General features: G+C 38.1%; 1 protein-coding gene across 1 annotated transcript; it reads right to left on the bottom strand.

The window, feature by feature from the left end:
* Nucleotides 1–321: 321 nt before the first annotated feature.
* LOC105442404 (MAM and LDL-receptor class A domain-containing protein 1-like) lies at nucleotides 322–12,109 on the bottom strand. Its single transcript, XM_030994058.1, has 11 exons — nucleotides 12,001–12,109; nucleotides 11,151–11,410; nucleotides 10,452–10,536; nucleotides 9,696–9,926; nucleotides 7,696–7,949; nucleotides 6,695–6,863; nucleotides 4,748–4,897; nucleotides 3,998–4,149; nucleotides 2,922–3,114; nucleotides 1,313–1,456; nucleotides 322–614 (listed from the first exon to the last, which is right to left on the bottom strand). The coding sequence occupies exons 1-11, from the start codon at nucleotides 12,107–12,109 to the stop codon at nucleotides 322–324; spliced, it is 2,040 nt and encodes a 679-aa protein (XP_030849918.1).
* Nucleotides 12,110–12,324: the final 215 nt, after the last annotated feature.

Here is a 12,324-nt window from a genome sequence, read left to right as displayed (position 1 = left end):
GCAATTAAAGCACGGAGTTTGTTCCTAAACATCTCAAGCATACAATTAAAATGCATAAACAGCTAGAATAGTTTTTATAATAATAATAATAATAATAATAGTGAACATTTATAATGCGCCTTGTCTGTCACAAATGACACTCATGGCGCAATAATGTTTGAAAATTGTATAATTGTATAAATGTAATATGATCCCATAATGTCGAAGCGCTGACAGAATGTGCACCATTTAGATCACCGAACTAAAATACGAAACTTACAAAAACACTGGGCTTTTTTGTCTAGGGACATTTCTTAAAGAGCCAAATAATTAAGATAATATTCAGTCCTTAAGGAAATAGATCCTTACCCAGTAATTCGAACTGGTCATGGTAATTGGGGCCTGGCCATCATTCCATACATCACCAACATTAGCCCCGTATTCCCACAGGGTCATATTGGTGCTGCCCTCTACGGTCTGGAGCAGAACCCTTAAAACACCGACATGCACACCGTTCATATGGTACCAAAATCTTATGCATCGTCCATTCGAGGACGTAGGGGGCAGTGTCGGACTTCTGAACCGACCCGTTTGACCGGCGAAGGTATTCGAAGATTCAATGTAAACATAGGTACCTGGAAGAAATAAAATAAAAAGTGAATTATTCGCTCACTGATATAACGTAGATAATTCCAACATCTTGATTATATTAGTAAGGATATTTTTCATTTTCTAAAACTTAAATTGCATTTGTTTCCCGAATTAATTAAAGTAGATAAATTGGCGAAGATGAGTGCCAAGAATGTATAATTTAGATCTCATTAAAAATGAATTTAACATTATAAACGCTTGGCAAAGACTCAGGATAGCTGCCTTTTTTGTTTATAAGCTTAAAATGACTGACTCGTTTTGCAACTTGAGGACTACACTGATATTTGCTCTGGTATTAATGCCACAGCTACAATTGCTACGGCGATAACTGTTCTGACCTTTAATTCTTCAAAGATATAGGTTTAAGGACAAAGTCTACTTTAGTATAATACACATAGGCCCGAATTCACAAAGGAGGATTCTGGACAAACCTAGGTTTATGTGTGTCATATGACGCGTTTTGACGCGTTTTGACAAACCTAGGTCTGTACAAACCTAGGTTTGTCGACAACCCTCCTTTGTGAATTCGGGTCATTGTGTTTATTCCAGGACTGAAGTAAGAACTGGGTTAGTGTAATTTGACGACGGCGCAACTGTCGCCAAAACATGCGTTTTGTAACGCAAGGAAAATAAGGAATCGATAAAAAAAGAAGAATATTAATAATTTAATTCAAAGGCCTACCTTCGGAAGTTTCAAGGGTGTGGTCTATAGATGGTCCAGTAGAAGGACTAGGAGTACCACCTTGGCCCAGGACCAGATCAAAATCATCCAGAGGTGAAGGGTCATTGGTCCAAGACTCGAAACCATCCTCAAAATCTACATTGCCTGAAAACAAAGATCAACGTAACTAATTATGAACAGGACATACACTGAGATACACAATAATATATACTGTTTTCGGAATAAATTACAGTGATCATTCAGTAGTAAGCATTATTATTATCTAAATATTAGATTCAGTATTATGCTCTTTAATTCGTTTGATTATTAGGTTATTTACTTCATTTCTTATCTTATTATGTGTTCCTTTTTTATATGTTTTTATGTTACATATTGTATATCTTGTTTTCTTTAATAGAGGGTTTGCCTTTTACAAGGTTTGTTTCCTTTTTGGCCACTGCCTTCCTCACTTTTATATTTCATCTCACGTATTGTCATACATTTGTCTGTTTATATATGTATTTGTATCTGTTGATCTCTTGAGGAGAAATAAATGAAACTGAAACTGAAATTGAAAACTGATATATTACAGAGAGATAGTCAGCGAAAAGTGAAATTTCAATTTATACAACTTTAAAACAAAGATAATGTTTCTACAGATATTTTATAGTAACAATGTATATCGGCAAAAACATATTTCGATGATGCTCGAAGTTTTCAAAGTAAGCATACAGGGGCCCATTTCACAAAATTGTCATCAGTGACAAATGAAAGTAATTTGTTATAAGCTACTGAAGTCCTTGCTTCTGATTGGTTATCGGCAGATTTGTCACTGATTATTGATTTTTGTCATTTGTCATTGACAAAAGGCTTTGTTAGACGGGTCCCAGGTGTGCATCGGCGGTGATAATGAATAAGGAATTCATAGATTGTGCAGGCAAGGATATTTTATCAGGTGGACACAAGGAAATCTTTACTGCCATTGATAAACAATAGCTATCATGTCCTTCTTGAAGACAGCCAAGGATTTGTGCTTTAGATGAACAGGGGAGTGTTTCACAAAGACTAAGATCGACTTTAAGTTGGACTTAACTATGGCGGCCGTTTATGCCACCATTTTTTGTATCAACATTTACTGGCGTTGGTCTCTCCTAGGGGACGTACCAATCGCGGTCACATATTTACAGAATGTACTTCTTTTTTTAAATTCTTTATTGAAGGAGTTTTTTTAATCTAAAGATCATAATTGAGTGACCGAGGGTGAGAGCAAACAGTGGCATGAATGGCCGGACATAGCTAACTCATATCCTGCCCTAAGGCTACATGCTAGCTACCGTTATATAGCTTTGTACATGCGAGCGAGCCAGTGCTTCGCTGCTTTGTGCATGTTTGCACGCATTCGCAATATCAGTTATTGTTTATGCTCATTGAACTGTGATGTGTGTGTTTCGCACGCGCTATTCATAGAACCATCGCGTCAATCAGATTATCTCAAAATATAATTGGCACGGGGGATTTGGGACTTGGCACAATGGGGATTAGCCCTGTGGCATGACAAGAGTTAAGTCCAACTTAAAGTCGATCTTAGTCTTTGTAAAACACTCTCCTGGCTTGTAGACTAGGAACTTACCTACAGGAGGGCATGACCCCTGGGAGAGCAGGATATCATCCAGAGCGATATCACCTAGGTTACCGTCCCCTACACTCGCAGAGAAGACGAGCTGGAAGTCTTCTGACAAGTCGATAGGAACGCGTGCAACGTTCCACTCTTTACCGATGTCACCCGTTATTGTAAAGAGAGTGAAAGAGAACGCCCCGTTTCGCTGTTTGGACAGAGAAGAAGAAGAAGAGAGAGAGAGGTGAGAATAACAGATACTAAGTGGAAGAGGAAGCATGAGAAGAATTTCTCATGCACGACTACATTCATTTAGATAGCCTTCTTATGAGTCATAAGATGAGAGGATGTATCTGTTTTTTCTTCACTTCTTAACCATTTATTAAGAATTCTAGTATTGATTTTAATCTCGTAGATTTCAAACGTTTAATCCCCTCACACTAGCTCTTTCTAGATCACTCATTCTTTGTTCGTGTCTTTCTCTCTCATCCTTGCTCTGTGTCTGCCTCTCTCCTTCTGTGTCGCCATGCATGTCTATGTTTCTTAGTATTCATATATCCTTTTATTTCCTTTCCTTTACCTTGTAACAATCGTCCACTATACTTATCTATCTTTCTTCTGATAGCATCACCATTAATCATTAGTAACAGCATCAAAATAATAATAATGATCATAAACATCAACATTATCATCGCCATCATCATTATCATCGGCATCATCGTTATCATCCCCATCATCATTGTTATTACCACCACCACCATTATCATCACCATCACCATCACCACCATCATCATCATCACCATCATCACTATCATCATTACCATCACCATCATCACCATCATTAACATAATCACCACCACCACCACCATCATCATCATCATCACCACCACCACCACCATCATCACCACCACCACCATCACCACCATCATCATCACCACCACCATCATCATCATCACCATCATCATCACCACCACCACCACCACCATCACCATCACCACCACCACCACCATCATCACCACCACCACCACCACCACCACCATCAGCATCATCACCACCACCACCACCACCACCACCACCATCATCATAGTTACCTTATAGAACATGCTGAGTGTGCCTATATTAGCGCCATACATATAGTAGTAAAACTCAACGCAGTGAACTCCGGCACCCGGGTACATATGCGTCATGAGCCATGCTGTGGACCCTGGTGTTCGGTTATCTGCTTCTATATATGCGTAGTAACCTGTCAGATAAAAATTATATATTTAGTCAACCGCCACAGGACTATTGGTATTCATATATAGACATTATATCCTTTTTCTTGTATTTATAGTGTGTGTGCGTGTGTCTGCGTATGTATACATGTAAGCATATATGTAGCTACAAGGAAAATGCCGAAGTCCTCTGACAAAAGAAAAAATGTATTTTCAGCTTCAAAAGGCAAGAGGCATGGTCACAAATACAATACAAACAAATATAAGAAATACAGTAACAAATACGAAGTAGTAAATACAGAAACAAGAAACAAAAATCTAAACAACGACGTGAAACAAGGACAATATTGAAGCATTTCAAACAAAGAATGCAACTATGATATTACTATTTATGAATTGTCAGTCAATCAGTAGATTGATGATATAAAATACAATCAATACAATTAAATATTGGCATATCAGGTGCTTTCTATCCCCACCCCTTCTTTCTTTTCTCTCCCTCCCTTACTCTGTGTGTGTGTGTGTGTGTGTCTCTCTCTCTCTCTGTATTTACAGTCATAAACAAACGCACACTCTCACTGGGCCGACCAAAGACGTAAACTCATTGTCCCTGCTCGAGATGCCTACCAGTCATTGTGCCGGTGGTATGGTCTATGTATGGACCAGTGAGGCGGGTGGGCGTCTCTCCAAAACCAACCAACCAATCAAAATCATCATAGAGATCCTCCTGTAGATATCCGCATGCTGTCAGCCCATTCTCAAAGTCACAAAAGTTTTCTGCCAATAAAAGAAAAAGAAAAACAGAGGTCATCAGTATCAGCATCAGAAATGGTTGATCATCTAGCATATAAGTATTGGTGGGTACTGCAAGGTTCTCGAATCATCAAAATAATAAGAAATTTGGCCCAGTCTTGGTAAAGTTACACGCACTTTACACAGAAAGATGTATATGGGACTACACGATATCTATCCAGTACGGATAGATATAATTATTTACCAAAATATATCAATTAGTAGGCGATTTCCCGGCAGAATTTGTATCATTCTGTAAAAGTCAAAAACATATTATTTTACATGATTGGTAATAACAGCTTCCATTTCATTTTTCATTTTCTAAAACTGGTCTATACCTTTAAGACAACTCATACGCCCCTTGCACACGAGGCCTCATTTCAAACCAATTCACCTTTGCCCATCAAGGCTGGCGAGGCAATGATATCATTCATATGCCAAAATTCAAAGCAAAATTTGCACCATTCAAATTACGCTTACTTTATGTGTGACGTCACTCTTGCATGATGCGTCATGGAATGCGCTAGTCGCTGACGCAGGACTGTGTCAAGTAAATAATGTGTTTAACCAGGGAGGTGAAAGAAAGGAGTCGAAACTCTTGTAATTTATTCAAACGCATTCGTGAGTTCTAGAGAGTAACAAAAAGATGTGTAACATTTTACTTGGCTTTGAAGTTCCATGCTCCGAGCCGCGCTTCCACTGCGGGGAATTTTGGAGGCCAGGCACAAGTTTCACATTTATCACAAAATATTAAATTACCGGCAAAATTTCAGTGTAAATTATAAACTGGGGATTGTACTGGGAATAGTGCATCAAACATTTTTTTTCAAATTTAGGACTCCGCCCTTCCTATAATTTGTGTGCCAGAGTTGGTAAAAGAAAAATTAGATCCTGACAAAAACTCAAATTTGTAGGATAATGCGCTAATTTGTGCATGTTTTAATGTCCCGTTATGTAATCTATGATTTACAATCTTCAATAACTTTAAGTTTGCTAATGTGTGTTTTCGCGTGTTTTTTGTATTTTTGCAGATGGAAAAAAGGATGAAATTGCAAAAGTTTGTGTTCGCTTGTTCTACTATTTACACATTCAACAATGGATGAGAAATCATTGAAAGGGACAGCGAACAGTTGCATTGATAGTATTTTCTGATGAAGGAATTCTAAATTCTGAAATTTCACGCGCTCTTTTATCCCACCACCTCCACCACCTGGTCAACTGTTGCAGATTAGCGCATAACTTTTCGGCGACTTGGAGCATATGGGGTCAAAGGAGAGTGGCTTGATTCCAGTCCTTCTCTATCACGTCCCTGGTTTAACGGACACGAAGTGTGTTATACGAGAACTGCTCCAGAGTAAAGACCGAGTCAGCTAGTGATATCGTAAAAAGGTGAATGCGAAATGAACAGTTTAAACATTGTGAGGGGTTTGACCGGCATTGTCTCCACAAGCATAAAGGGAGTGTATCATGGGAATTACTGGTTGACGCCATCTACGTCTTCTTTTGGACAACTGCACGAAAACGAATGGACTTGATTAAATGGGTCAGCGCGCGCTAATATTCGCGAAACAGAACGAAGTTCTCCTCACGCTTCGGTTTCGCGTATGTTGCACGCATGTGAATATTGCGATCGCGTCATCCGTAGCTGTATTATATCCGATTGGCACCGAGTAGGGCCACGGGAAAGACACATAGTCTCGTCATGATACACTCCCTTTAAATAACACGGGTGAGAACGCAAAATATAATAACGCCTCGAGCGCAATGCGTATTGCATCTTACCTGCCTGACAAGGCTGGTTATCGACCTGTATATCATCAATAGCCATACCACACACAATGCGTATTGCGTATTGCATCTTACCTGCCTGACAAGGCTGGTTATCGACCTGTATATCATCAATAGCCATATCACACGTCACTCCACCGGTCATTATCCCTTCAAAGATTACCTGAAAACATTAGCCAATTAAATTCAATACATTTTATTCATTTCCATTTTCAATAAAAAACAATGCAAAGGTATATACAATGATAAGCATTTGCAATATATAAGAAAATGAAAATAGCGAACAAAAAAATAATGCCAAATGGCCTTGTGGAGGCATAGTTCCCCGAACAGTAGTTTATTAAGCATTTTGCTTTCTCCGTGTCCAACATGTGGTTTTGACGAGAAAAAGTACTCCATATAAAATATTTCAACAGCTTTGATAGGAAGCATTACACAAAAAAACTGTATAAATTGCAAGGAGTGTACGTCAGGATTTATCGTAATATGATGAAGAAGTTATTATCAATAAGGATAACGTTTTCCACAAACCCTAGCACTTCTCTCCGTTTACAAAGGGTGAAGGGGGTTCCGTTGTATTTGCCTGTATCATTAGAAACCAGTAGTCTACTAAACGTAACACATTTAGACGAGTCCCTGATCGAGGTAACTGAGTAGCTTAGGCGTCGTCTCGATAATTAGATCGTTTTTACAATTTTTTTTTATTTTTTAATTCAATTCAATTTATTTTCAATTTAAAAACAATTTACAAATAACATATACTTATTAATAATAGTGGCGGGATAATTAAAAGCACTAATTGGCTCATTGAACAAGTATACACGTAATATATTATACGTTGTAAGAAAATATCAACAATTATAACGGGAAAAACATAACAAAAAGATTGAATTAAAATGTAAAACAATTGATAAGGAAGAAAAGATAGGAAACATCAACAAAATATTCATAATTTATCTACTTCTATATCTAAAACAAATGAATTAATTCTTTACCTTCATGGGCTCGGTACTAGCGGCTAAGTTCATCTTGAATGGCTGCCATTTGTTTCCCTGTGTGCCTGACCTCGTCCACACTAGCCCGCCATCAGACGTGTTCACATTGAGTGTACCCATCTCACTCCCATGCATGTGATACCAGAAGGTAAGACATGAAGTGGTAGCAGGTGTGAACTCGCCACTGATCAGTCGGGTCGTGTCTCCACTCGACCGGAAGTCGCCCTCGGTGTACATGTACCAACCAGCATTGTCTAGCACGAGTACAAATCAACGTATTATGTAATATTATTACGTATTATCATTCCGATGACTCTGGGCATTGGTGCTAACACATTATTTTGTATACAGATGTCTTGATTCCATTGTGTTTTAAATTCTCTCCTCTAAATTACGTCTTTCTTTACTGGTACTCTTTTGTTATAAGTATGTCTATATTTTCTGTAAAATGTGGAACAATAAAAACTCAAAAACTTGAAAACGTGATATATTTACCCCCTATTCATGTTCAAGGTTAGGAAGTTGTCGTGCCCATGTAAACATCACGCTTAGCTATGTAATCACTTTATCTATTAAAGTATATAATTACTCTATATGATTAAGCTACAATTATGATCTTATCAGTGGTAAACAACCTCAGTTCAATATTTGAACTAACAGGTAGGCCTCTGTGAACTACAATGATACTATCATCTTTATCTTCCATACAAAATATCGTCTATACAGGATTGTTCTTGAATCCATGCATAACTTCACTTAAAGCCCGTCTACACTAGTTTATCCAGGAGGGATTAGATCTCCCTGCAAGGTCACTGACAGGTGGTTATCTCATCAAATCAGCTCTCAATTAACATAAGAAAAAGGAGATCATGGGGGACAAACGGTTATACATTGTTATAGAGGGCGCAAGTAGCTAAAAGTAGTGCAGTGGGGGTTTAAAGGGTGTACTTACAATTGTCATATTTTTAGATGGATGCCTTTGAAGAGCTATCGTTATAACCATCACAAATCTAAAGGTGGATCCCCCCCCCCCTACCTCCAGTTTTCAACAGCACTTTGCTTGATTAGGGCATATGTCATTTTCGCTGGTTGCACGTATCGTCATTAAGAAGTTACAGAACTGACTTGAAAATATGAAACATACTCCAGGAGGGTGTTTCACAAAGATCCTAAGTTGATCTTATCTCTAAGTTGGACTTAAACATTATGGAGAGCCATTTGCAGCCTTAAAATAAAATATATTCAAAAGTAAATATCCAAGTATTTTAGACTTTTCATAAATTCCACATCAAGAACATGTAAACTCCTTGAAAATAGAAACTATGAATAATTTGAAACAACATTTTTTGCCTTTTAAAATATTACTTCTACAAAATATTTTCAAAGATGCTAACGGCTTTCCATATTTTTTAAAGTCCAACTTAGAGCTAAAGGTAATACAAAGTTTTTAAAAAAAATTACAAATTGCGTGGATAGCACTTCTTTACAATTTTGATATATTTGGTTGCCCCTGTGGATGCATTATAAGCTCTAGAAAATTAAGCCCCAAAACAGTCCTGCTTTTATGAAAAGTTGAATATAGATATATACAGGTGCTTCCGGTAAATGTTGATAAATTTCACATAGCGTCTACGGCCGTACAACAGTAGCTGCGACCATAAAAATATTAGATATGTAGTTGGGATATAGAATTTTCAAACGGGAATACCCAATTGGTCGATTTTAGTCAAGAAACATTAGTTTATAGCTTAATTAATATCTTGACCCTGAGAGGGATCTATACAACATAACATGTTTATTATTTACAATTTCCTAATTTAGACTCGATTTCAACCGCGACAACGATCACTGAATATTAGAGGATCGCATATTCTTCCAATATGTTCATTTGAACCAAATTCCTGACCCCATACCAAAACTTTGTATTACCTTTAAGTTCGACTTAGGATCTTTGTGAAACACCCCCCCCCCCCCCCTGCTATAAATATAGGGATTCTTACCAATGGCACCTAGATGGGTGTGGTCGGTATCAGGACCAGTATCAGGGGTGTCTGTGTACCCTCTCTTCCTGATCCACTCAAAGTCACCTTCACTGTCATGGGTGTAGCTACATAACCCTCCCTCGAAATCACAGTTAGCCGGACCAGCGGGAATGACGACAGGTGGTGCGGTGCTAGGTGGGGCAGGGGTAGAGGGTAGAGGTGGACCAACCTCAGCACCGTATGGTATCACTGTGTAAGTAATCAAAAGAAATATAGATGTGATAGGCACTATTGATTTCCCGGCAATTTTAGCATGTACCTATACATTCAATCAAGGTTCAATTCAATAAAGGTTTATTTAAAACATGACTGGCAGTCAAACACTGAATTGTACATGCTTTCACAGTGCAGGTAAGATACAATGAAAGTATAAAATAACAACGTGAGATCAGAAAAATATAATTTAATATAATATGTAGGCCTACAAGCATAATTTAGAATTTGATTGGTGAAATTATAGTAAAATATATACGGAATTTAAAATGACTGATTGATATTGCCTCACTGTTAACAATAACTGAATATTGCATAGTTGTTAGGGCATTCATAATCTTGGGTTTGCATAGTCAACGTTTAACATATACCCGTGGGGTTGGGAAGAGCACTGTTTTGGAATCTCTTCGTTTCACAAGAAAATCCTTGATACTTATTGACGCTTAGGAATGAAAATGTAGCATGAAAAAGCATGAAACATAAATGTATTATTTTACAAACCTGGACATCCGTTGTCCTTGATTGCAATGTCATCTATTGCAAGACTGCCAGTAGAGGATGTCCCAACTTCGCCTTGGAAGATGACCTGCGGTAAAACCACAGAAAACAGGTAAAAAACAAGTAATTTTACTCGCATTAAGTCCTAATTAGTTTAAACGTAAATGATAATCCTTTAGGATCTATTTGTTACATAAGCATGTGGAATAATTTCTGATTGACCAGATATTAAAAATAGAGTGTTAATGGTCAAAACTATGAATCACACGAATATCGTTAATTTCCGCAAGAAAAAAAAACTTAATTGGTGGTATTTGTAAATCTATGGTCCAGCCAAGTGTGTACAATATTTATCCTTGAGGTGGATATATCACCAACACAGAGACAACATTTATCTTTATCTTTATCTTTTTTAATTTATACTGGGAATCTCGCTCAACAAGCCTAGCTTTTTAAAGGTTTCATTTTCTCCCCTCTCAGTTAAATCAAGCAAAAATATTTCGTCTTATTCTCAAACTTAAATGTACTATGTAACTTATTTTATTACATACATACTTATCAGTTTTTTCGTTACTTGTACAATGTATTTCTGCTATATATTGTAATACTATTTGGTTTATATATGTCATTTTAGTTTGTGGATATTTGAGAGGACAAATAAAAATAAATACAAGTCAAATCAAATCAAATCTAGATACCTACCCAGTAGTCCTTGTCCTGCGATACAGCCACTTGACCATAGTTCCACTTTGACCCTTGAGTACTGCCTACCAACCAGCGGTCACTATCACCATCCTCATTGGTCCGTTGAGTGACCAGGAGTGACCCCACATTGATCCCTTGGAGGAAGTACCAGAAGGTGACACATCGTCGTGTTCCAGGGTGCATGGTGGCCCGGGCTGAGGAGAGGCGGGTGATCATCCCGGGGCTCTCACCACCAACGTTCATGAAGATGTAGTGACCTGGGGGGCGTTTCACAAAACTTGTCATCAGTGACAAATTACAATTTTCGTTATAAGCTACTGAAATACTTGCTTCTGATTGGTTATCAGCAGATTTGTCACTGGCTTTTGTCATTTTTCATTGAAAAAAGGCTTTGTGAAACGCCCCTCTGGTGAGAAAATGGTGAAGGTTAGGAGAAAGTCAAAGCTTTAAGTCTATGTCTTACGCACCCCCCCCCCCCCCGTGCTTCTATAGTCTTACAATCTTCCTACCCGACACCCTTTCTCTCTGTCTTTCTGTGCCATAATCCTTTGCTGCTTTTGTTCGTGTCTTTATCCTCATCTCTGACAGTTTATGTCTCCCTCTCTCTTTATGTCTCTTCCTCACCTATTTTTTTTTCTCTCTCTCTCTCTCTTTCTCTCTCTCTCCATCATCTCTCTCTCTCTCTCTCAATCCTCTCTGTCTTACTCTATCTTTTGCTATCTCTCCCTCTCTTTCCCTTTTCTCTCTCTTTCTCTTTCTATCTCTCTTTCTTTATCTCACTCTCTCTCTCTTTCTATCTCTCTCTCTCTCACTCTCTCTCACACTCTCTCACTGGTATACACCTTACCTGCATCGTTGCCTAGAGTATGATCGATAGTCGGTCCGAGTGTGGTATCGCCTTGTTGTCTCACCCAGTCGAAATCATCTGTACCAGCTTCATTGGTCCATGTACACATATCACTCTCGAAGTTACAGTCTCCTAAAAAACATACAAATGATATACCGATGATTACACGGTGATGTTTCTTCTCCTCTTCCTCTTCTTCTTCTGCTTCTTATCCTTATATTTGCTTCTTCTGCTTCTCCTTCTTCTTCTCCTCGTTGCCTCTCGTCCTCTTTCTTTTTCTTCTTGTTGTTTTTCTTGTTTTTCTTTCTTCTTCTTCTTCTTCTT

Source organism: Strongylocentrotus purpuratus, unplaced genomic scaffold, assembly GCF_000002235.5.
Source record: "Strongylocentrotus purpuratus isolate Spur 01 unplaced genomic scaffold, Spur_5.0 spur5_scaffold_20, whole genome shotgun sequence".
In the NCBI taxonomy this organism is placed as follows: Eukaryota; Metazoa; Echinodermata; class Echinoidea; order Camarodonta; family Strongylocentrotidae; genus Strongylocentrotus; species Strongylocentrotus purpuratus.
This window is presented reverse-complemented; position numbering and strand designations above follow the sequence as displayed.

Excerpts from the sequence above, each read along its gene's own strand:
- LOC105442404 (XM_030994058.1), bottom strand. The coding sequence starts at position 12,109 with ATGTGTACATGGACCAATGAAGCTGGTACAGATGATTTCGACTGGGTG. Across the intron at positions 9,927-10,451 it reads CAAGGACAACGGATGTCCAG|TGATACCATACGGTGCTGAG; the intron begins GTTTGTAAAATA and ends TTACTTACACAG. Across the intron at positions 7,950-9,695 it reads CACCCATCTAGGTGCCATTG|ACAATGCTGGTTGGTACATG; the intron begins GTAAGAATCCCT and ends TACTCGTGCTAG.